The following is a 24,857-nucleotide window of genomic DNA, read 5'->3' as shown; positions in this document are numbered from 1 at the left end:
TTGTATTTCGTCACCGCCACAGCTGTCATAAGGCAGGGGCTGTCCTCCCCGCACTTGGTTTGACTTGAGCTGTAGGGGTCTCCTTTACTTTCCTTTTTTTTTTTTTTTTTTTTTTTTTTAGAAAACAAAGGTCACAAAGATAGCAAATAGTAGAGAGCAGCCAAGTTTGAATCTAGGCGTATTTTGATTCTACAGATGAATTTTTTAAAAATATATTTCATTGATTCTTTATAGAGAGGAAGAGAGAGAGATAGAGAGCTAGAAACATCAATGAGAGAGAAACATCAACCAGCCGCCTCCTGCACACCCCCACTGGGGAGGTGCCTGCACCCAATGTACATGCCCTTGACCGGAATCGAACCTGGGACCTTTCAGTCCGCAGGCTGACGCTCTATCCACTGAGCCAAACTGGTTTTGGCAGATGAATTTTTTTTTTATTGTCTAAAGTTTTACATATGTTTTCTTTTTCCCCAATTGACCCCCCACCCCCTCGCTCCTACCCCAGCCGGTCCCACCTCGGGCAAGCCCCCACTGTCCCAGTGTCTGTGTCCATTGGTTATACTAATATGCATGCATACAAGTCCTTCGGTTGCTCTCTACCCCTCCCCCCCATTTGTCTCTGGATCTATTCTTGTTCATCAGATTATGTTGATCATTATATTCCACACATGTGTGAGATCATGTGATATTTATCTTTCTCTGACTGGCTTATTTCACTTAGCATGATGCTCTCCAGTTCCATCCATGCTTTTGCAAATGACAAAAGTTCTTTCTTTTTTATAGGAGCATATATTCCATTGTATAGATGTACCACTCATCTGCTGATGGGCACTTAGGCCGTTTCCAAATTTTAGCTATTGTAAATTGTGCTGCTATGAACATAGGGGTGCAGATGAGATCTTTTAAAAGTTTTTATTGATTTTAGAGAGAAAGGAAGGGAGAGAAACATCCATTGGCTGCCTCCTGCACACCCCCTACTAGGGATGGAGCTGGCAACCCGGGCATGTACTTTGACTGGAATCCAACTGGTGACCTTTTCATGCACAGGATGATGCTCCACCAACTAAGCCACACAGGCCAGGGCTCCTCTCCCTTCTCAGAGCATGGGAGGTGTGGGTGTGGGGTAATGAGGGAGCGGCTCTCCAACTGAGGCCACAAGTGAATTCTGACAAAGAGATTGCCAGGTGGGCTAGTCCTCAGAGAAGAAGCAGGCACCAGGCAGGGTGGGCTCAGAAGTTCTCATAGTGGTGCATGAAGTGAGCCTGGTCCCGCCTGTTGATGAGCTGACAGGCCTTCTCTACATTCTTGGTCATTCCTGGAGGGCCGCAGCTGAATACCCCGATCTTCCGTACCTGTCAAGTGCATGTGGGAAGAGTGGTTTCAGAAAGAAGGGGCCTGCAGGCTTGAGAGGCTCACTTTCAGGAGGAAGCTGCTTCTGAAGCCTGGCTGGAATGGCTGGGGCATCAACCCTAGACCACAACGAGGAGACTTGAGCTGGAGATGGGAAGGGGGTGGGGAGTTTAAGCCTTCCTTATCTTGGGGCCAAGTTGTGGGGCGGGCGGTTTCCCACTCAAGATAGAGCCACAGGGTTCTTATAGGTCAGGATGTCCTCGGGGGAAGACCAAAGTCCCGAGATGGATGAGGTTGGGACTAACCTTTGGGTGAACCTCCTGCAGGGAGTTGAAGAAGGGCTCAAAGGGGGGGCGACCAAAGTGGGTGACGGAGCGCAGGCCCGTGAACAGACTCCGGTTCAGCACCTTCTGGAAGTGCCGCTCGCAGATGTACTGGCAGCAGAATGAATGGAGGAAGAAGGTCAGAGCCAGGCAGAGCCACGGCAGCTCCTAGCCCAGATGGTGACCCACCCACCCTGCCTGGCAGGCCCCGGCGCACCAGCATGGTGGTCCTGAGGTCGAACTTCTCCGCCAGCTGGGTGATGTAGATGTGCACGGACACCAGGTCCTGGTGGTCGTTCTCCTCCACCTCCCGGATGATGTCAGCCAGCCACTCGAACTGCCGCTGGGTCCGCGTCACCCAGATGAAGTAGATCTGGGGACACGTGGCTGGAGCTGAGGACTCAACTCAAGGTTCCTCCACCCCAGGTGCCTTCACCTGAGAGGCTGGGAAGCCCCAGATGACCCACAGACACTGTCCCTCTGTCAGGACCCACAAGCTTGGCCCAAGGCTTCTAACCAACAGATCCCAGCAAAGCCCTTCTGGCTACACTTTCTACACTCCCTCAAAACCTTTGGCACATAGAAAACTGGGTATAAATGGCCCCGGCAGACCTAGTGCCTATGAGCCAGGGGCTTTTCCTAATGCTACTCTGTCGTGATGTGGGAACACAGTCCATCTATTCGGATTCCTTTGAAGAATGAGAGAGAGACACTCACCTTTTTACAGAGCATTTGACTGCCCAAGGATGACTTGAAGACCAGGTCTTTGAGGATGGAGGCAAAGGGGGTGACCCCAATGCCTCCTCCCACCAGCACTGACACCTCAAACTTATGCCACTCCTGGTGGCCCTCTCCAAATGGTCCATCGAGGTACAGCTGCCAACAGAAGGGGGAAGGGATGAGCCTAGACCTGCCCCAGCTCTGAGGCTAGATATAGGGGGAAGGTGAGGGGATGGCGGAAGTATAAGGAGAAGAAAGATACAGGTACATTCTAGCTTATTCTGAGGCAAACAGCCCTCTCCCAGCTTGGCCTTGAGGTATTATAGCTGGTGCTTCCAGGCTCAGGGAGGGGCAGGACAGAGACACATCTGCCAATACCAGAGCCCCCAAAGTGGTTCCCCATCGCTGGCACCTTTGGGTAACTGGCAGGGCCGTTGGTCGGGGGTGAGTAGATCTCCCTGAGGCGAGTGGTCCAGGGCCCTGCCGCCCGGATGTGTAGGCTGAGTGTGTCCTCATGGGGCGCGGAAGTCAGTGTGAAGGGGTGGTACTCTGTGGTCCCCAGAGCCAGGCAGGCGATCCGCACCCACTGTCCCGACTTGTACTCAAAGCCCTGGGGCCGCTGGAACTGCAGGTGGGTCACTCCTGGGGTCATGGGCAGAGAAGGGCAGGGATCAGAAAGCTTGCTTCTGGAACCTGAGGACTGGCAGGTACCCTGTCCTCTCCACATGCCTGAGGCACAGGGGACAGTCACATGGTCTGAGCAAGTTGGGCTCCTGGGGCTGGGAGTCAGAGGACACCCTCCTCTGTTTCCTAGGTAACATGAGAGCTTCTCTGCTCCTCTGTTGCAGGCCCTCTCCTCTCAGCTCTCTCTTCCCTCATAGGGCTCAGGTCCCAAACCACTGTCCTGAATACAAGCCTACAGGGTCAGGGGACCTCAGGTTCCCCAGGGGCCAACTCAGTACTTACCAGACCTCCACTGTTATAGCCGTGTCTGCACACCTCCTGCACTATCACTTACGTTTTCTTTGAATTGACTTACTTTTTTCAATTTGATTTACCTTGACAACTAGGTTTAAGTCACTAAGGTAGGTGGAAAATCTATATCATGTCCTCTAAATAAAAGGCACCATGTTTTACCAAATTTTTTTCTGGACACCCTTTGTGGCCTGACCACAGCTGAGCCTAAGTCCTGTTTTCTCTTTGCTGAAAAGGAGGTTTGCAATTATTGGAGAGTACAAAAGCCATCCTAACACCATGTTGCAACTCTGTCCTTAAGTAATCTTGATTAAAATAAAGTAGAAATAAGGTTAATTTTCTTACTATGTGAGTCCTAAAGGTCGGATGGTTCCTTGACACTTCAAATCATCTTCATCATCCTCGACAGAGATGTGAATGCCCACTTTAGCCAGCACTGGCTCTCAACCACAGAGTCTCACAAATCTATCTCTGAAAGGGGATTGTTCTGCAAAATTGGGTGTGAAAGGGCTATATGGTTTCCTGTCCTGCACCCAGGCCACACGTGTGGGGGGTCTTTCTTTTCCTTAAATGCCTTAGTCCGCACTCTCAGCTATCTCTTTTCATAGTCACTTCTCACTGTCTACAAGTCCTCCTGGGACTGCATTTGCATCAGGAACGCTGCAGGGGTCCCAGAAGGCCATCTCAGGGTCAGGGTCGGGTAGGAGGTCTGGGAAGCTAGTCCCACACACCCTAAGTCGACTTCCTGTGCTCCGCACCCAAGGTCAGGCCAGGCCTGGTACCTGAAGGCAGCAGCTCGGCCTTCACCACGCTGATCTCCACCTTCTTCCGGCTCAGGCTCACCAGCTTGTCCCCCCCATAGATGAGTGCGGGGACCAGAAAGTAGATGTGGAAACGGGGCAGCTGGATCAGGCCGAAGCTGCCATGGATGATGATCTGGAGACACAGCCAGTTAGTGTAGCTGAAGTCCAGCCAGGCCCCTTTCCCGCCCTCCCCTTGCCCACATACGTTCTGCTTGGGCCCTGGACCTGGGCTGGGTAATGGGGATGGAATTGGCTTCGGGTCTCAGGGGTCTCAGATCTCAAGGTCTCAGTTTGAGATCTGGTGTCCAATTCAGCCTGCTCCCTCTCCCATCGTGAGTGTTCATTCCTACCCCATGGCCGGGCCATGCCCAGAAAAGTCCCTCACCAGGACGTAGAGCAGGATGTAGAGGTGGTGGGTCAGCCAGAAGCCCCGGAAGCTGCGGCGCCGGAAGTGGTGGGAGGCGAAGACATACATGATGGCCAGGACCAGGAGCAGAAGCACTCCTGTCATCCCTGGAGGTATGGGAGGCAGGGACAGAGTAGCGTCTCAGCACTCCAGCCTGTTCTGAGAATGCAAAGAGCATCCCCCCATTCTGCCCTCTTCCCTGACCTCCCTCATCCCTCCTTAGTTCCCAGGACAGCCTGCCCCAGGGGGCTGCAGCTGGGGCTTGTCCGGGAGGCTGGAAAGGGAATCGCTGATTATTATACACATACGTGTGTATTCATGGGGAAACGATGACAAAAGCGGAAGTCCTCAGACTGTACCCCCAGTTCCCTCACACAGCCCCGCTCCTTACCTGGGACTGTCTGGAAGAACCACCAGTAGAACTTCTGAGGAAACTGGGACCTGTGGGGCAAAGGCACATGGGACCTCTGGCTGGTGCAGGAGGGGCTCCGCCACTGTCACAACATGATTCTCTTCCTGCCGGCCCTGATGCCTGAGATGACTGGGCTCCACCCAGAGGGCCCACCATCCTTCCAGGGAATGTGCCACCCAAGCTCTTGCCGTTCCACCCTCTGTCCTCTCAGCAATGCCTCCTCCAGTGTTGTCCTGAACTCTCCTACTGCGCCTGACCTTTGCTTCCTTCAGGGCTTGGTCCATGTTCTGTAAATCCAGTGAGGGCAGGGGTGTGTGTTTTGCTCAGTGCCCTATCCCTATGCCCAAACAGTGCCAGGCACATAGCCAATGTCCTGTAAGTATCTGCTGAGTGATTGCATGTGCCTTAGCATCCCCTACTCTTTGGCTCCATCCAATGTTTGGCTCCATGAATGTTTGCCCAGTGAATGGCAATAGGCTGAGATGCGTGTCAGGTACGTGTGGGAAAGAGTCTCCAACTTCATCTCCCAATCTCCTTTCCTGGCCAGTCATAGCCAGCTTCCTTCCTGCGGCTGAGGAATTCCCCTCTCAGCTTCCCCCAGGAGGCTGGCACTTCACCCTCACTCAGTGGAGTGTTTGGGACCATCTATTTCTTTTCTATTATACCCTTGGATGCGCCCAAGTGTCCCCAGGGGACCCTCCCCAGAACTGACCCATCATTCACGAAGACGCTGGGGAAGATGCAGGCCAGCAGGCTGAGTGGACTGACTGAGAAGATGTAGACATTGACCGCGTGGCCAGCGCTGTGCAGAACTGAAAGAGACAGACCATTAGAGATGCCACTCTGGGCCAACTCCAAGGCAAAGAGGAGGAACAGGGGGAGAGATGGAAGGAAAAGCAGTTCCAGTCACCGGACTATTTCCCCCACAGCTGGTCCCAGGGGGGCTGCAGCAATGAGGTTACCCGGGAGCCACGTACCGGCCAGGACAACAGCAGCCATGGCGATCCAGCGGTGGAAGTCCACGGCGGCGTCGAAGGGCACGTAGCGGTTGAGGAAGGTCTCCCGCAGGAAGGTGATGAGGTTGCGGCACATGGTGAGCAGGATGTAGGAGAACATGAAGGAGATGCTGGCGGCCGTGCCCCGGGACAGGATGATGCCCACAAAGGTGGTCTGGGCGATGCCCGAGGGTGGCGAGTCGAAGGCATAGTCTGGGGACAGAGCGGGACGCTGAGGAGCGGGAAGAGCATCCGGAGGGCTTCCTGTTGCCCGCCCGCCGCCCCAAACCAGAGCCCCTACAGTAGGCGCGCTCCGCAAACAGGCCCACGCAGATGGCCGAGAAGACCGTGATGCACACGATGTGGCGCCGGTAGTTCTGCACGAAGCGCTTGTACTGCTGCAGCTGCTGGGCCAGCAGGCCCCGCTGCCTCTTCTCCTGCAGCGCCTCCGTGTACAGCGGCGGGGAGGTCACCGCGGCCCTGCAGCCGGAAAGGCAAGTAGCTATAAGGTCAAGGCACCCTGACTTGAACTAAATGTCAGCCCTGCCAGTGTGATTCCGTGGTTGAGCATCGACCTCTGAACCAGGAGGTCAGAGTCCCATTCCCTGGTCAGAGCACAGGCCTGGATTGCTAGGCCCCAGTGGGGGTCGTACAGGAGGCAGCCGATCAATGATTCTCTCTCATCATTGATGTTTCTGTCTCTCTCTCTTCCTCTCCCTTGTTCTTTGGAATCAACAAAAAATGTATTTAAATTTAAAAAATATATATCACCCCATGAAGGAGACCGGGTGACTCCCTGGGGGACAGGATGGGCTACAAAATAAGCTTTATTTTGCCAAACCTTTGCCTCTCATCTTTATTTGTTTTATCCGCCTCCTCTTTTGTCTCCCTACTACTCTACTTCCTCTTCCTCCTGCCTGCTCTGTCCTTCCCTCTTCCTGCTCCCTGCACAGGCTTCACCGCTCTGCCCAAAGCAGGCAGGAGCCAGGAGACTTGGTGTCGCGTCTGAGTGCCAGATGCTAGCCTGAAGATTAGGATATTGATCACTGGACTCTGTAGCCCTCCAATCAAGTTAGGTACTCATGGAATAAGACACAGGATGGTGTCTTGTGTGTCAAGGTGGTGTGGGCAGAACCCAAAGACCCTGAGGTCTCTCCCCATGTCTCCTGGGCCCAAGGGTCTAGGAAACACTCACTTTTTGCCAAACCTTCTCTTCAGCCCGGGGCCTCCCAGCTCCGGGGCGTCTGAGGCAGGGAGCTCCACTCCCTGGGAGCCGGAGCTGAGAAAAGGAAAGTGGGTCAAGTTCTCCCCTTGTCTTTGCAGCCAGAGGAGAACTGCCAGGTCAGAGCTTGGGGCTGAGGTGGGGAAGGGTAGGGGTGATTCTTATGACCCATCCTGCCCACACAACCTGCCCATAAAACTGGTCAGAGAGTAGGAGACAGGAGACAAGGCAGAATGAATAAATATGATCTGGACATCTGTTCTAAAGGATGCTTCTGTCCTGGTGTGGCAGGAGAGAGCCAGGCTCCTGAGCAGCACGGGGTGTGGGAGGCAGCAGAATTTGGGCTGGGACTAGCCGTGGACTGAGGGTAACTTTCATAGGTCAATGTCTGACCGCAGGGTCGGGCTCAGCCAGCCCTACTTCCTTCATTTCTTTGCAGGGCACCTGGCCAAAGGGACTTCCCAATGCCCTATTCCTTCTCACCGTTCTCCAGGAGTTCGAGTGATGAATGAAACTCGACTGCTGATCTTTTTTTTAAAGATGTCTCCAACACCTGGAGAGAAGAACAAGAGGCTTCCCCATGAGGTGGGGTGGAGTAGAGTGGAAGACTGTCCCTCCCACACCACCCACTGCCCTCTGGGAAGGTCCTTGGTCATGTCCTCATCTCCTGCTCCAGCTTTGTTCCCCTCGCTCACCACACTGCACACAGGGCAGCCACTGCTAGACAATGTGGCAATGCTGTGCAATTGGGAAAAGGAACCCTCTCCAGGTAGATGCCTGGGCCTGCAGATCCTTTGTGTAAAGGAAGTAGTGCCTTTTTCTCTGGCCAGATACAATCCAGGCCAAGGCTTGGTTTGTAGGCTGGATTTCGGCTCACTCTTGAATCCTCAGCAGGCATTTTTGTGCAGGGCTGTATTACACCCTTGATTACACATGCCTGACTCAGCGCTAAGCACCAAGGACTAAGGAAAAAAATGAGATCTGGGCTCTGTACTCTGGGAAGTCTCCTTTTGAGGACACACCCTTCCTTGACTCTGACCATCCCTTACACACTCACACACCTTCCCCTCTGACGCAGAGCTGCGTGCGGCGGAGCTCACTGTCGTGGTCCCGCAGCATGAAGTGGAAGTCCTCCCACGTCAGCTCCTCCTTGTCCTGGAAGCCCGACTCCCGGAACATGGACTCCACCACCTCCGCCAGCTGGGCCTTGGACAGGCAGTTGTTGGAGATCTCGATGAAGGACCTGGGAGAGGACCAGCGAGAGCAGCCTGTCACCTGGTGAGGCCAGGCCCAGGCAGGTGCAGAGAGGGGCGGGCCATGGATGATCTCATGTTGTTGCCAGTGACCCTGGAAATAACACTGAGGAGACAGTCATCCAGCCTGTCCCCGACACTAAGCTAGGTGGGGTGACCACGAGCTCAAAAGGCAGAACAAAACTGGAAATGACCTTGACCAAGGAAAGATAGCAACCTTCAAACAGGGAGACATCTACAACTGGGACGAATGTCCTCCTAGTGTAGGGACATGTCCAGGTATGCCATGGTGCCATGACAGGGCCTCTGCCTCTGACAGGGTCTCTCTCCCCGTATGTCTCCCACACCATCACTGCGCTCCCTCTTTCACAGTCCAATAGGAGCATAGAAAACGGGGGTGGAGGAAGGGGGAGAGACAGGGGGAAGGAGATATAGCTGCAATGGCTGCTGTTTCCTCGTGCCAAAACCTCAAGGTACAGGCAGGAGTGTTTCCACACCCAATCTGACAGCACCCAGAGTGGCAGCAGCAGTAGGCACACTGTTTTCTTTCTTTCTTTTCTTTCTTTCTTTTTTTTTTTTTTTAAATATGTTTTATTGATTTTATACAGAGAGGAAGAGAGAAGGATAGAGAGTTAGAAACATCGATGAGAGAGAATCATCGATCAACTGCCTCTTGCACGCCCCCTACTGGGGATGTGCCCGCAACCAAGGTACATGCCCTTGACTGGAATCGAACCCAGGATCTTTCAGTCCTCATTCCGATGCTCTATCCACTGAGCCAAACCGGTTTCGGCTACACTGTTTTCTTAAGCTGTGTTTTGGGATGAAACTATGAGCCCAGAAGATAAAGAGCTTTTCCCACATGGCACAGTAAGCACTGCCATCACACTAAAAAACACATCATCCCAACGAGACTGAGGAAGGCCCACACACTGAGTATAGGATGAGAAGGTGGAAGCTCATGCCTTGGGGGCAGGGACCCTCTCCTAAACTCCCTAGGATGTTCTCTGGCCTGGGCCTGCAATGGCACACCCAGCGAGGTACAGACTGCAGTCAGCTAACTTGACCCATCCCTTCTAGAAGCCCATGTCCAGTAGTGGTATCTGGACTGTGAGAAGGATGTGGCAGGCAAGGGGAATACAGAAGTCAATGGGAAGGCTTAAAGGGGAGGACTTTTAAAAGGTCCTGAGCTATTGTATGCATTCTACTCATTCATTTGGTCATTTATTCCATCTTATTCAGTTAACCCTGTATTGAATGCCTGTTACGTGCCAATCACAGCATAGAGGAGGTGCATTCATCAGGAAACCCCATCCTTATGGGGCTGAAGGGGACTGTGTTACTGGAGCATTGTCTTCAGGAATAAGAAGTCTCAAAACTGATCTTTATCAAGACACTACAACCTGAAATGGCTTAAGGAGTAGTAAGAGAGGAGGGTCAGAAAATAGAGGAACTGTCTGTTTTCCTCCTGCTGCTAATCAGGGTGATTAATATTGGAAGAGTGACTAAAGTTGCCCATGTTCCATCCACCTGTGATTTCACTGTACAGAGCAGTGTTAGGCATGCTGCAGACTTCACAAAGATCCAAAAGCATCCAGAAGGGGTTAGTGGACTTTTTTAGTGGTCATATGAGGGTTGGTTGTGGTTTTGTTGTGTTTTTTTTTCTAATTAGGGAGGGAGAATTTTCTGGCTGATGTGAAAGTGCAGATAGTGACCCTCCTGGAGCAAAGTTGGGGAATGCCAAGTGAGCAAGCTTATGCTGGGGACAGAAGGGTCAAACTTTTGAAGCTGACTGCTCTGAGAGTCTAGGACACACTGAGACTGCCTCCTTGCCTACACTCCTCTGATCTGACTTGTTTTCCTGTTGAAAACATCAAGAAGTCTCAGGGTTAGAGGGGCCCAGCCCATACCGCATCATGGTGAAGAATTCCTCCTTGGAGAGAAAGCCATTTGCATCCAGGTCATACATGGTGAACATCAAACGGGACTTGTCCTCTGGGGAGCCTGGGAGGAGAAAGGGGGATCCAGGTCGTCTCTCTGCTGAAATAACCCTGGCTCCTGGGTTGGCCCACCATCCCCTACCTTTCATGAAGACCACCAGGATGTCCAGGAACTCCCGGAAGGACAGGTAGCCATTGCCATCTTTGTCGGCCAGAGAGAACATGGACTCCACAAACATGTCCTGGGGCTTGAGGCCCAGGGACTCGGCAAACTCAGCCCTGCTCAGCTCACATGTCAGGGCCTCTCGTACTTTCTGTGGCGAGTCCAGGGGCAGAGCCCTTGCATCAGCCTGGTCAATGTCCAGTACCTGTACCCAGGCAGCAGGAGCGGGAAGGAGAGAAGGAAGTGAGTCCTGGCTGAATGCAAATCAGTGACCCTTCACATCTCTCTGAAGTCCAACAAAGAAAGGAAAGCCCTGGTGGCTACTCCTAGTCCTCAGATATGCTCCTGACTTGGACCCCTACTCCTCTGTAGAGGAAGTAGCTTCAATATCTAGCATTTTCTCCCTGGACCCAAGATCCAGGAACAGTAGGAATGGTGCTGAGTGGGAAAGCTTATACTGGGGACAGAAGATGTAGTTGACATGGATGGACAGGCAGGAAGAGGCTAGAGATATGTTCTCTTACCAATTCAGACAAGCTGCCATGTGCCTGTCTTGGTCTCTGCACATTATTTAAAGATTTAAAAAGTCATTTATATGCAGCAACCATTTGTTAAATGTCTACAATGTACAGTTAACTCCTCACTTACTGTCATCAATAGGTTCTGTGATTTTAAGCAAAACAAGGTATAACAAAACCAATTTTACCATAGGCTCATGATATAAGCTTGAGTTAAATTCCTGTCTTCTCATCAAAGCTATCAGAAGATCTTCTGTACCAAGCCTTTGTACATAAAACAGTGTTTTTCAAATGTTGGAGTGTATCAGAATCCCTTGGCGGGTTTATGGGCCCCAACGGGTGAGGGCTGCTAAAGATTTACATTTTTAACAAATTCTAAGTTCAAGCTACTGTTGTTGGTCTAGGGGCTACACTGGTGAGACTGAGAACCACTGATGTAGATTGTCTCACTGAATTCTTACAGCAACCCACAAGGGACAAATCCTATTTTAATAGGCTGTTTTATAGATGAGAAAACTAAGATACAGAGCAGAGGTCATGTGATTTGCCTAAGGTCACACAGTTAGAGAGTGGCAACGCTAGGATGTCTCCAGCCCATGGAGCAGAAGCTTAGTTCACCCATATAGAGTCCTATCAGGCCAAGGTTCCCTCCAACCCATGGGTCGGTCCTATCTTCAAAAGGCACAGCCATGGCACCTGGGCAAAAAGGTGTCTGAAGAAGACTTCCAGGATGCGGCCCCGCTGCTGCTTGGTCACAGCCTTCCTGAACAGGTCCTTCTCTCCCATCTCAGCCAGGTGGAGGCCCAGAGCCCAGTGCGCACAGGAGTCTTGCAGTTGCTGCACGAAGGTCCCTCGCTCCTCCTCGGAGTTGAACAGCAGCACCTGGGTGGGAGGACGGTTGAGCCCGATGCTCAGAGCTTGAGCTTCTGGTTTAGCCTCCCCTCAGAGAACCTTAGGTTGGGGGTAGGTGAGTGGCTCAAGAAGGTCAGAGGAGGGTCAGGGGACCTCTGAAAGGAGTGCCTCTCCCACCATCAGCCTTCTTGATGAGCTCTGTAGCTAAGAGGAGGGTGACTCGAGAGGACTCGCTGTGAGAGGGGAGGTGGGATGGGCCGCACCAGGTCGTACTCCTTGGGGATCTTGAGCAGAAGGGCACGCCGTCCGCGGTTGCTGGACAGAATGAGGTTGACCTGCTGCAGGGGCCGCAGCTGGATGGTGCGCAGCACAGAGAGACGCCTGTCCAGGACCTGAAGACACCTGTCTGGGAGCTGCTGAATGGTGACGGGGTAGCTCCCCTCCCTAGGGCCTGGCCACTCCATCGCTGTGGAGAAGATTGGGTAGAGCAGTTCAGCAGAGGTCCCCAGGCCCCTTCCCTCAGCCCAGTACCATTCTACTGGTCAGAACAGGCATCCCAAAATCTGGCTTTCTCCCCATATTTGTAACCTGGTTCTCCCTCCTCTTTCCCCCCCGCCCCCCGTCCCCACCTGCTCCCTCCTCCTCAGTCCCATCTCACCTGCTACTCCATCTTTAGTTGCCTCTTTCTTCATACTCTCTTTGCCTTTCTTTTGCAACCTTTTGAGTTCTCGGCTCCGGAAATGGGCCACCAGCCCAGAGATAAGCAGACTCACTGAAGGGGATCAGAAGGAGCCAGTGGGTAGGGGAGCCCCTCACCTGAAGCTTTGCTGAGGCTTGGCTGCTGCCCCTCCTTCCCAAAGCCCACTCTGCCTGGCTTCGACTATACCAAGTAACTAGTCCTGCAAGCCAGCAGGTAATGAGGGGCAGGGACAGACCATGGGAAGGGGGAGGCAGGAGAAGAGAGAGGGGTGAGGGGGTGAAGGGCCCACCTAGAGGAAGACAGCAAAGAGCCACGATGGTGATACCAAAACCGGGACCACTGCCCTTGAAGTAGTCAAACTCGACCATGGGCACACAGGGGGGCAAACCATCAGTTGTGAGCTGCCTGGGCTGAGGACACGGTGCACCTGAGGGAGATGGCACAAAAGAATCTCAAAGCCTGAGGGTCCTACTCCTTGGCCAAGCATCCTCTCTCCTGAAAAAAACAAAAAACAAAAACAACAAAAAACAGGTACCCTCCTCTCTCCCAGGCTCGCCTCACTGGAACATGTTCCCCTCCAAAAGTCCCCTTCCACATCCCATCTCGCAGCACTCACCACAGCTTGCAGCCTGCAAACTAGTCCAGTCTCCAGTGGGGGAGATGGCCTAATGCAGGCTTCCTAGACTAACACGGAGGGGGCAGCCTGGTGCCTGGCTCCCTGAACAGCACCAAGTGACACACACACACACACACCTCCTCCAAATCTTAGTCCTTTCTCTGGCAGCCATCTCTTGTGTTCTCCCAGGCCACCTACCTTCCTGCCAGATAAAGACATTGGGCTGCAGGGCACTGGGGTCCACCTTAGTGACAGCCACCAGCACGTCCCGCAGAGTGGTGTTTCTGATCTCTGCAATCTCTTCCTTGGAGAACAGCCTAAGTTGGAGAAAGTCAAGGATTTTGGATATGGGAGTGGGTTGTAGGCCTCTAGCAAACTCAGCACCAGGTACCCGGGTGAGGAAAGAGATCCAGAGGGTCTGGGGAGAAGGTGGGGCCAGCTGGGAATCAAGGGCCCATGGGGACTGTTTACAGGCAGAGGGTCTGAGCCCAAGCCCAAGCGGGAGCCAGGCAGGGCTTACCCATTCCTGGTGTTCTCAAACCAGTAACGGTCACCATCCCGCAGACGCACAAACTGGTCGAGGACTATGGCGCTGAAAAGGGGTCCAGGGTCCCCCTGGCTCTCCAGGAGTCCCCCAGGGAGTAGCTCCAGCAGGGACAGGTCGTGGTTATACAGGGCAGCTGTGGCCTCCAACACCTGGGGAACCACAGGAGGTGAGGTACGTGTGTGCACACATGTGTCCAAGTGTTGGGGAGGGCAGCCACTCTTGCCCCATCCCTCAAACATAGAACCCCATCAGCTACTTGGCTTGCTGTTCAGGCCTCTTTCTAGGCAGCCTCCTCAGCTGGTGGCAAATCTTGTGGGAGGACCAGTGTATCCCTGCCCATGATGAGACCACTGTCAAATGCTTAAGGATATATCTTGTGACCATCGCTACCAAGACTGCCTGGCCCCAATGATCAGCAGCTCCAGAGTCACTCAACTCTTGGGGAGGAACCCCGCAGGAATAGGACAATGACACCCGCCCAGGGGCCACCCTGCAGGAATGGTACAATGTAGCAATGAGGAACATACTCTGGAATCAGGTGGCTGAATTTAAATCCTGCATCTCTGAGTGATTTCACAACTATGTCATTGATAAAATGGGGATCATAGTAGTACCGTGTTTCCCCGAAAATAAGACATCCTCTGAAAATAAGACCTGCTTACAGGTTTCCTTCTGAGTGAAATATAAGGCATCCCCCTGAAAATAAGGCCCCCCCTACGCTAAACATGAGGGATTTGGTCCACTGATTCTGAAAGAAATGCAGTCACAAGAAATTCACCAGGAAATTCAGGAATTGGATTGTTCTGATGATGTTCCAGAAGATGATGACATGATTGTCATTGAATAAATGAGTAAATTCTTGATATTGTAGGATTCACAGTTTGTCTGGTTTGTGTTGACAACTACCATACTACCGTACCGTATACAGGTAATAAATTTCCTTTATTTTCATTTAACAATGAATGTGTACCGTATTCTTCTTCATGGAAAAATAAGACATCCCCTGAAAATAAGACCTAGCGCATCTTTGCGAGCAAAAATTAATATAAGACACTGTCTTATTTCTGGGGAAACAGGCTATCTGCCCTACCACATTCCCAATGTACATTAAACGAATTCCATGTGTAAAGGACCGGGAACAGCAGGGCCCCAGGAAAGCTTTAGTTGCTATTAGTATCATTACTGTTCCTGACCTGGGAGTCCACGTTGGGGTTGAAGTAACTCCAGTTCTTCGGGTTCTCTAAACCCAAGGCTAGCAGAGCTTGACTATAGCTGGGCAGCCCCATATCCCTGCCACGTTGGATGCTGATGGCCACGTAGTCTGTGCGGGAGAACTTGCCAGAGCCAGGCCAATAATCTAAGGAGGGGAGAGGACTAGACAATAGACTCAGTCACATCAACCCGTCTTTGCCCAATACCCTCCAATTAGACTGTTGGCACCACCTTCCCCCAAACCCCCCCCCTGCCCAGCACTTGTCTACACGTGACTGTATCCATATCATCTTCGCCTTGGTGTGGAGTCCATGTCACCATGTTACAAGAGACTTTTTCTGCTAAGTCTCTTCCCCTAAGACTCAAGACTGCTTTAGTTACCCAACAGAAAATTCCCTAGCCTTTACCTCCTCAACATCAAGACAGGACTGAATGAAAACCTTTAGAGAGATTGTGGTGCCACCCTTCCCCCACATACTCAGACATAGGCAATTTCGAATGAAAACAACACTAAACTGTAAGTGGCTGTTTGCACTGTCCCTGCACTGTAGGTACCATAGGTCTACCTGTTGATTAACTCAAAAGAATCCCTGGGCCCCTTTCCCTTCTGGTTCCAGAGCTCACCCCTAAGATCTTCAACCACTATCCTGTCCTCCAGCTCTGAAATCTGGGAGGCCATTCCCAGCAGCAGTTGATTCACTGCCTGGGCACTGTTCAGGTTGGGGTTCTGGAAATAAACAAGACTCTCAGTCAAGGTAGGCTTTCAGGTCCCTTCCCAGAGCCTGGTCCCTCTAACCTTGGGCCACAGGACAAAGGTCCCTTGGCCAATCCCAGACTCTCTTGAGCTGTTGTCCCCAGATAATGTTCTGATCACTCCACCCTTCATCTCCCACCACCCTGGAGCAGCAACACTCGAGAATTGGAATGGTTGCTTTCCCCAGCCTATGTAATGAGGCTGACCTTGAGCCAATTTCCCTTGACCCTGACCCCAGGCTGACCTCCCGAGTCCAATAGCTGTTGCAGACTCTGAGAGCTGGGGAGATGCCAAAACCCTTGTTGGTGATCTTCTGGAAATGACAGCTGGCGTTTCTGAAATAGGGAATCAAGAATGTGGTAAGAGGATTCAGGGAAGACGCTAAGATAGGGTTGAGTTAGGTGAGGGTTTCAGAGGAGGTTGTCCAGGTCTGAGGGGTGGTCCCTGAACTTCTTTGAAGTTCTGGCTATGTGTGTGGCTTGAAGATAAAGGTTGCTCTTTGTCCACGCAGCGTCGGAAGGGAAGGAGGGAAAAGGGTTATCCAGCTGATGGACAAATCCTGCTCTCAGCAACTGAAGTTCAGTCATTACAGGGAGCTGGGGAGATTTCCCTGTTAAGGCTGAATCTCCTATCCCAGGGTCCTGTTGTAGGACCCCAATGTCTGCGTCCTGCATGTCACTGTAGAGGTGTATAAAGAGCTCCAGGGCCCCATGTCCACTAATTACCACCTCTGCCAGTGCCCTGCCTCCTTTCCCATGGCCAGCCTCTCCCTCACCTCATGTAGACGCCAGGGGGCACCATGGTGGAGAGGAACTGTTCAGAGGCCACCAGGAACTCTGGAGAGACGCTGGGGTCCAGGAAAGAGCGGTACCCTGCCCCACGGGAGGAAGAACAGGAGAAATAAACTCCTTAGCCCTCCATCCTCCCATATCAGGCATCCCCCTGTCTTCTTTCCGCCCATGGACCCACACCACAGCTTCCCCTCCACACAGGTGCCCCCATGCCCTCACCTGTGTATTCTGGGGGTGTTTTCTGCAGGAAGCTGGGCAGCCACTCATACAGAGCAATGTTCTGAGGGTCAGGAAAGAGGAAAGGTGGGGCGAAGGCTCCAGCTGCCAGGCCAGGAGGGGTCTGAGCCCAGGGAAGGCTGAAGTGGGAGAGGACGGCCAGGCAGGGGCAGCCATGGGAAAGGCAGCTCCAGTGGGAGAGGAGCTGAGGCCTCCCCACAGGGAATAAGGGATTTGGGGGTGAGAGAGGGGGTACAGCTACATCTCTTGTGTAAGCGGCATGTTGCCTCTCTATCACGCCCAGACTTTGGCTCTCCACATGAGCAGGAAGTCCTGCGAGCCAGGGAATGCAGGTCCCCCCGTTCTGGTCACCAGCTGTCCCAGTAAAGGTGTTTCTGGGTGGCCGATGTGTCCCAAGGATGGATGGCTCTTAAGGGAGAAATCTCGTGGAGCAGGACAGGAAGGGTTGCCGGGATGGCCGTGCACTACCTGGTAGGTGGCGATGACCCTCTTGCGCGCGTGCCTGAACAGCTCCCTTCGCCCCATTGCGGGTGGCGGCGGGCCAGCTTCTGGGCGCCAGGTTTTGTGGAAAGCGGAACCATAGCAGGGCCCAGCGCCTGCAGGAAGCTCGCGGTTCCCTCGCTTCCCGAAGGCTCTGGGCCCCGCCGGAGGGAAGCTGCGTTACCGACGGGAACCGGGACCGGGAAGGGGAGAGGGCGGCGGTGTGACCCAGAGGGGGGAGGGGAGTCCAGGGGAGAGGGGAGAGGGGGCGGAGAGGGACAGGGGGAGGGGCGGTGTGGCCCAGGGGAGCGCCCCCGCGCCCCAGCCCGCCCTCCTCCCCGGCCCGCTCCTCACCGAGCAGCCCCCGCGGCCCGCGCTGGCCCGTGGCGGGGTCGGGCGCGCTCCACATGAGCAGCGGCTCCTGCGCGCCCCGCGGGAAGGCGGGGTCGGGCCCCGCCGCCAGCTGCCCCCCGGAGAAGCTGCGCAGCGCGTCGCTCCAGGAGTGCGAGGAGCCATAGATGGCGCTGCCGTCCAGCCAGCCCGTCACCTCGTTGGTCTGGCGGGTCAGCAAGGGGGCGGTTGAGGCGGGAAAGGGGTGCTGGGGGGCAAGGCCAGGGCCAGGCGGTGTCCGGGGGTGAGGGGGGCTCCCCCCACCTGCCTGGGATGCAGCTCCCGCCCGCCCTCTGCCCGGCCTCACCAGGTCCCGGGGGCTGCTGGGGCTCTGTCCGGTCTTGGGGTCCCAGCGGCTCCTCTGGAAGGGCAGCACCACGTCCCCGCGCCGGTGGGGGTCGAACACGGGGTCTCCCGGTGGGACCCGGATGTTGAGGAACTCAGCGGGGCAGCCAGGCCGCTCTGTGCTCACCAGGTCCGAGAGCACGTGGTAGCCTGCGTGCGAGGGGTGCAAACTGGTGAGAACCGCCACTTCCTGAGGCCAAGTTTCTCAAGAGCCAAAAGGCAGATGTTTGAGTGCAAGCTCTACCAGCAGCTCCGTGGCTTTTTTTCTGATCTGCCAAGTTGTTGTGATAATCAATATAATTAATATAAGCCCCCTCCCCAGCCAGTCTACATCTAATAGGTCCTTCCCCCTCTCCTCCGTCGTGGTGGGTTAGGGGGGCAGGTGGTGGGGGTAGGGAGAGCATGATCATATTGAGAGGAGAGCATGGCAGGGGACTCCGCTCCTGAGAACTATAATGGAGGTCCGGTGGCACTCCTGGGTTTGGAGTTAAGGGGTAAAAGAAAATTTATGGGGAGATAAGAGATCAACCGAAGGACTTGTATACATGCATATAAGTACAACCAATGGACACACAACTCTGGGAAGGGAGGGCATCTATGGGGGGGGGGGCAATGGTAAGATATGTACGCAGATAATAATTTAATAAAATAAAAAAAGAAAATTTATGGGAGCAAAGATCCCTGAATGGAAAGCCCAGATCCCTCTGAGATGAAAAAAGTTTCGCTCTGCCTAGTGGGGGTCGGGGTGTGTGGCTGTGGGCTTGCAGAGGGGCTTCCGCGGATCAGCCCTCGTGTTTTCCCACGCTGCCCTCACCGAAGAAGACCCCCAGCACGGTGCGGTTGCGGCTGGACGCCAGCCCGGCTGTGCCCCGCGCAACGGCGGCGCTGAGTCGGCGCGGGTTGGGCAGCTGCGGCTCCCCCCGGGCCTGGTACACGCCGTCCGCGTAGTTGGCTGGTACGAGGCGTCGCAAGGGGCCGCCTGCAGAAAACAGGCTGTGTCTGAGCACTCAGTCCCCCAACCAGCCCGGAACGTTTGCCCTCCTCTACCCTCACTGGTGACAAGACCCCCCTCCCTAGTCTCCCGGCCCCGGGGGATGCACAGGAGGCCACCGCGCGGGCAGCCTGGAGGCGGGGGGGGGGGGGGGGGGCGGGGGGGGCGGTGCGGGTTCTCTCGCTCTCCGCGCCCGCGCCCGGACGCACCTGCCGCGCCCCGCCGGTGGTGCCTCAGGTTGTTGAACCAGCCATCATAGCGCTGCACTTCCCAGGGCAGTGAGAGCGCGTCCTGGCCGCCTGTGGGTCAGAGAGGGTTCCCCTCGGTGCCAGCCTCCCTGCGATGCCCCGGTACCCGGGTCCCCGACGACCTCAGCCCGGCTCGCCCAGCGTCCCCAAGCCGACCCAAGTGGCTGTGCCTGCGCCTGCGCCGCGTGGAGGCTGCGCAGGGAAGCTTCCCAGCCTGCTGAGCACGATCTTCCAGCCTCAGGGAACCGCTTGACTTCATTTCTCCCTTCCCTCAACCCCAGGCGTACCGAGTGACATCTCGGGAGGAGGGCACCTGATGCTTACCCGCCGGATCCAGGTATCCAGTCAGCAGGGCTCCCAGCAGCATCAGTGTCTCTGGTCCTGCGTAGAGCATGCTGAGCGTGCAGCCTGGGGAACGGGAGGTGGGTATGTGAGGGACAGAAAGCGGGCGTCCCCACAGCCTACAGCCAGCACAGAAGGAGGAGGCACCAGCTGTTTGCACTTCTGGAGCGAAGCTTTTAGAAGCATTACCAAAACCCGCGTGGGCACGCTGCTCTTTTGGGTGGACGGCGGACGTGGCAGCCCTCACCTCCCCCGCTGGGGTACTGCTTCTCCTAGAAAGCAGGCAAGCAGGGAAGGGAAAGGGGCTAGTCAGCTGGAGGCTAGGACATGCAGCACCTCAGACTCCGAAATGAATGTCTGTGCATGGACTGGAGGGATGGGAAGATCTAGCCCCAAGCCCCGGTCCAATCTCTGGTTGAGAGCCCCTGTCGGGATCAGAAGGTTTTCCTCCTCTTGGACTCTGTGTGTTTTTTGCTCAGCATCTTGCCTCCACCACCCCATGCCCACACCCACTCACCAGCTCAGCCTCCCACGGTGCTCTCACCCAGCGCTCTGGGTCCACCGAGGCACGTCGGGCGGGTGTCCACTCTGGCTAGACCGGTTACAGGTGTGACCATCTAGACTCTGGGCTCACCCCCGGCTGAGGGGGCAGGTCTCCTCTCATTTGCTTAGCGACCGCCTCCCCTCATTTGCATGATCTTTTCCTGGACAGATCCCACTTCCTAACCCCAACGCTGCTTGGTACGCGGCCCACAAGCAGCTATAAAAGGAGTCAGGGTCCCGAGCGACTTCCAAACGCAGAGCAAACCCGCAGAGCCGAGAAGGTGGCTGTGAGAAACAATTCCGTTTTCCCGCCTACCCGATTCCTCCCGGGTCAACCCCGAGCATTGAGGGCAGCGCTTCCAACTCCTTGGGTCTTGCCTTAGCACGCGAGGGGCGGGGTACAGAAAAGTGGAACTCAGGCTCCGACGCCCCAGCTCAAGCAGGCTCCGCTCCCGGCTTACCCGCCTGACAACAGCGCCCGCCGGTCCTTGTTACAACATGACCCTCTGGGATGGCGAGCTGCCATTCTACCCTCAGTCCCGGCATGCCGCTGGCTTCAGCGTCCCGCTGCTCATCGTCATTCTGGTGTTCTTGACCTTGGCTGCCAGCTTCTTGCTCATCTTGCCAGGGATTCGTGGCCATTCGGTAAGTGGGTCTGGGGGCGTCATAGTTTGTTTCTGGAGGACCCAGGACAGATAAAGACTGCAGCAAGGACCTCCATGGAATATCAGACAAGCACAGATGGGGCAGACCCAGAAGTCTAGTGCAGCAAGCACCCGTTTCCAAGGACGGGGAGAGGTCCCATTCTAGACATCCTAGAGACTGGCCCCGTGGGTCATTCAGGAGGCTGCTGTAAAGAGTAGGTACCCACCCTAACCGGTTTGGCTCAGTGGATAGAGCTTCCGTCTGCGGACTCAAGGGTCCCAGGTTCGATTCTGGTCAAGGGCATGTATTTTGGTTGTGGGCTCATACCTGGTAGGGAGTGTGCAGGAGGCAGCAGATCAATGTTTCTAACTCTTTATCCCTCCCCCTTCCTCTCTGTAAAAAATTCAATTAAAGAGAGAGAGAGAGAGAGAGAGAGAGAGGGAGAGAGAGAGAGGGAGAGAGAGAGAGAAGGTACCCACCAGGGGCCCTTTCAGTTTATGTGCTTTCTAACCTCCTTGCCTCTCCCCCCTACTGCAGCTCCATTCCTCCCACTCCCATTCACCTCTCCACCAGAAGGACAGAAACTAGCAGCTCAGACTGCTGTGTTTCCTTGTGTGCTGGGTATATGGATGCCCCTATCCTAAGGATTCGGACACTTCCACACAGGCTCCCACCTCTCTCCAAGAACCCAATTTGTTTTTCAAGTCTCAGAGCACCTAGCCTCCCTGGGTCTTGTCCTGCACTGGTTTCCTAGGAAACCAAGGAATACCTGAGGGGTTGTGTTCATACCTCTTCACCTTGGCCACCAAGCCCAGGGCCTCCTTCTCTTGGGGGAGGTGACCCTTCCCTGCTTAGCACTTCTGGACTCACTGAGCCTTTCCAGGGCAGTGACCTGAGCAGGAGGTGGAACCAGGCCCAGGAGCCAGGTAGCTGGGGGTGGGGTGGGGGATGGGAAGAGGAGGATATAGGTTGCCGGAGAGCACCAGGCAGGGAGAGAGAGCAGATTCCAAGGTGGACTGGGAAATGGGGTCGGGGAGATGCAAGCACAAGGTCAGAAAACATCAGAAATGCCAGTGGCTCAGAGGGACTTGAAAGAAAAGCAAGCCTAACTTCAGCCTCAAAACACCAGGAATGTGACCGGGAAAGGACTTGCGGCAAGAGGGGGCAGTTGCAGGAGCACTAAACACCCAGGTGGCATGGGGACTCTGGTTGAACAGTACCCAGGCCTAACCCGTGCCTGTTCCTGCAGCGCTGGTTCTGGCTGGTGAGAGTTCTCCTCAGTCTGTTCATCGGCGCAGAAATCGTGGGTGAGTGCGTGATGCGACCCATGGGGAGAGGACCTGGGGCGGGGAAGGAGGCCGGCAGAGGGCACCTGGGAAAATGGAGAACTGGGCTTTCCCCCTCCTCTGTCCATTCTCCAGCTCTTTGTAGTGCCCACTCTCCGGTTCTCACCATGTAAACCATATTGGACCTCCACCCCCATCTGTCTTCACAGTATTCCTCCTTCCATCACCACTCTCCCAGTTCCATCTCCCCAGTCCTCCCCCTAACCGCCCCCTTCCCCCTCCTCACAGCGGTGCACTTCAGTGCGGAGTGGGCAGTGGGCAGAGCGAACGCCAACACATCCTACAAGGCCTTCAGCGCAGCCCGCGTCCGAGCCCTTGTGGGCCTGCACGTGGGCCTGGAGGGGATCAATATCACACTCACAGGTGAGCGGGCTGGCGATGCGAACTTCTAGGGAGAACAGACCCCATGGAGGGGTTGGGGGTGGCGGGAGTGTGTGTGGGGGGAAGGGGGGCATCTGCAGAACCTCTCAGGTCTCAAGGGGTCACAGAACTCATGGTCCTCTTGCATTTGCGTGTTCCCCAACCGTGGCCAAACCCGTTTCTCTCGTGCCCCCGCTTTACTATCCGAATCCACTTAGTTTCCGGGTCCCTATGACCCCGCCGCCCTCCGCAGGGACCCCAGTGCAGCAGCTGAACGAGACTATCGACTACAACGAGCAGTTCAGCTGGCGCCTGGGCGAGGACTACGCGGAGGAGTACGAGGAGGCGCTGGAGAGGGGGCTGCCCGACCCGGTCCTCTACTTGGCCGAGAAGTTCACCCCGAGCAGCCCCTGCGGCCTCTACCGCCAGTACCGCCTGGCGGGCCGCTACGCTTCCGCCACGCTGTGGTGAGTGCTCGCGCGCGTGTGTGCCTGTGAGTGTATGAGTGCGCGCGCGCGCATGTGTGCGCACGTGCGTGTGTGTGTGTGTGTGTGTGTGTGCGCACGTGCGTATGTGCATGTGTGTGTGCGAGGGTGTGTGCGCGCGTGTGCATGTGTGTGCGCGTTTGCGTGTGTGTGTGTGTGTGTGTGTGTGTGTCTGTGTGTCTGTGTCCAATGCGCTCAGATGAGTATGATCGCCCCTCGGATCAGAAGGTCAGGACCACACAGAGCCTCCTCAAAGGCTGGGATCCAGCTACACCCTTGGGGATTCCCCCTGCACTTCCGCCACGCCACCCGGGGTTTGGGGCTGGGGTAGGGACCCGGAGGCTGCAGATCCGCGGGCCGGGAGGAGCAGCTCGCAGCACGCCGTGTCCCCGCAGGGTGGCGTTCTGCCTCTGGCTGCTCTCCAACGCGCTGCTGTCCATGCCCACGCCGCTGTACGGGGGCCTGGCGCTGCTGGCCACCGGCGCCTTCGCGCTCTTCGCCGTCCTGGCCTTCGCCTCCACCTCCGGCGCGCCGCTCTGCCAGCTGCGCCTGGGCGCCTCCGCCATCGCCAGCCACTACGGCGCCGCCTTCTGGGTGACGCTGGCCACCGGTGAGGACAAGCGGCGGCCCGGGCGGCGGGGGACAGGGACGGGGTTGACACCGGTTGCGCGCTTTCCAGTTTGAAGTGAGTTCGTCTGCATTGCTGTTTTGCCCCTCTCGATAGTTCGATAGTTCGGAGAGGCAGGCATTGTTGTACCCATTCTGCAGAAGGGTGTGGCACATTGCCCAGTTAGCACTTGAACCCTGTGTCATGCAATCAGTATTAGAGGGCCTCGTGTGTGTGTGTGTGTGTGTGTGTGTGTGTGTGTGTGTGTGTGTGAAGAAATGGGAGGGGTGGCTCCGTAGAGGAAGAGGGCAGGCGGGTTCTGTCCCGGAGCCTGACGGCCCCTTTCCTTATGCGGGCGCCGCCGCAGGCGTCCTGTGCCTCTTCCTAGGAGGGGCGGTGGTGGGCCTCCACTACGCCAGGCCCAACGCGCTTCGCACCTTCTTGGACCGAAGCGTCAAGAATGGCGGTAACCAGGCGAGAGGGGACTCTGCTCTCAGCCTCAACAACCCATTCTACAAGCAGTTCGGGGCCTCGGATGCATCGATCAGTACTAACCTGTGAAGGGACTCCAGCCTCCGACACCTACTCCGCCTCGGTCCCCGGGCGCAGAACTTCAACCCAGCAGCCCTTGGGGGCTCTACCGCCTGGCGGGACACTACCCTGGGGTGCTCCTCCTTTCTGCAGTGGGTGGCCTCAGGCATGCACCTTGCACCCAAGTCTCCCAAGATGAGCTGCAAATAAATGTGTCCCCCCCCTTTTTTTTTAAACGTTTCTCCGTTCATTTCCATGGCTCCTCCAGATTCTTGTGGGACACGCGCCATCGAGAGACTTCGCTGGGCTGCAGGCAGCCATTGAACATTTTCTTTGCCTTGCCCACCCGGATTCTCTCCAGCTGGAGAATCCAGATTCCAGAGTAACCCAGGAAAACATCTGGGAGAAGGGCGCCCTCTAGTGAGCTCAGAGGAGATCCAACCAAAGACAGCATGTTCCTGAGCCACCCCCAGGGGATGATAAGGGCGCGGTGACCAGACAGCTCACCCTCCCACTGACACCCCCAGTGGGATCCCCCTCCGCTGGCCCAGCTAAGTGAGCTAAGAGGGAATGGCGTCTTGGAGTTTATTCACTAATTCCAGTTTATTCATTATGGCAGTGTTTCCCAAAGTATGGTACGCATACCCCCAGGGGTACGGGAAGAGTTTGGTGGGGGTACGCGTTGCACCCGAGTTTGGTGGGGATATGCACTGCACCGTGCTTAGCTGCGCCTAATTCTACGTTCTCATGACTGT

The 24,857-nt window shown here is 55.3% G+C and overlaps 2 protein-coding genes across 4 annotated transcripts; one reads left to right on the top strand and one right to left on the bottom strand.

Moving 5' to 3' along the window:
• Positions 1-961: 961 nt before the first annotated feature.
• Positions 962-20,242, bottom strand: DUOX2 (dual oxidase 2). The gene is given in 36 exon segments (XM_045583009.1): positions 962-1,352; positions 1,656-1,784; positions 1,891-2,046; positions 2,391-2,549; positions 2,806-3,035; positions 4,151-4,304; positions 4,557-4,684; positions 4,969-5,018; positions 5,702-5,801; positions 5,967-6,197; positions 6,286-6,464; positions 7,180-7,263; positions 7,690-7,759; positions 8,268-8,449; positions 10,370-10,463; positions 10,542-10,767; positions 11,777-11,962; positions 12,196-12,398; positions 12,591-12,704; positions 12,922-13,059; positions 13,447-13,565; positions 13,769-13,944; positions 14,989-15,152; positions 15,632-15,734; positions 16,006-16,096; positions 16,537-16,633; positions 16,772-16,832; positions 17,258-17,304; positions 17,307-17,395; positions 17,397-17,421; positions 17,624-17,825; positions 17,967-18,154; positions 18,819-18,983; positions 19,205-19,294; positions 19,568-19,651; positions 20,130-20,242. Coding segments are annotated over 36 exon segments (4,710 nt in total). The 5' UTR covers positions 20,203-20,242; the 3' UTR covers positions 962-1,229.
• Positions 20,243-20,626: 384 nt separating this feature from the next.
• On the top strand, positions 20,627-24,344 carry DUOXA2 (dual oxidase maturation factor 2). Of its 3 annotated transcripts, none has more exons than XM_045582999.1 (6): positions 20,627-20,773; positions 22,023-22,080; positions 22,348-22,482; positions 22,733-22,946; positions 23,360-23,574; positions 23,960-24,344. In XM_045582999.1, exons 1-6 carry the CDS (start codon positions 20,627-20,629, stop codon positions 24,130-24,132), a joined length of 942 nt encoding a protein of 313 aa, XP_045438955.1. In that variant the 3' UTR covers positions 24,133-24,344. The 3 variants fall into 3 exon arrangements, with proteins under 3 accessions (XP_045438955.1, XP_036299399.1, XP_045438957.1); XM_036443506.2 differs by having other exon boundaries at positions 23,939-24,344; XM_045583001.1 differs by having other exon boundaries at positions 23,360-23,649; positions 23,939-24,055.
• Positions 24,345-24,857: the final 513 nt, after the last annotated feature.

This window comes from Pipistrellus kuhlii, unplaced genomic scaffold (assembly GCF_014108245.1).
Source record: "Pipistrellus kuhlii isolate mPipKuh1 unplaced genomic scaffold, mPipKuh1.p scaffold_m20_p_1, whole genome shotgun sequence".
Classification (NCBI taxonomy): Eukaryota; Metazoa; Chordata; class Mammalia; order Chiroptera; family Vespertilionidae; genus Pipistrellus; species Pipistrellus kuhlii.
The sequence above is the reverse complement of the archived record's forward strand: the minus strand, read 5'-3'. Positions and strand labels throughout refer to the sequence as shown.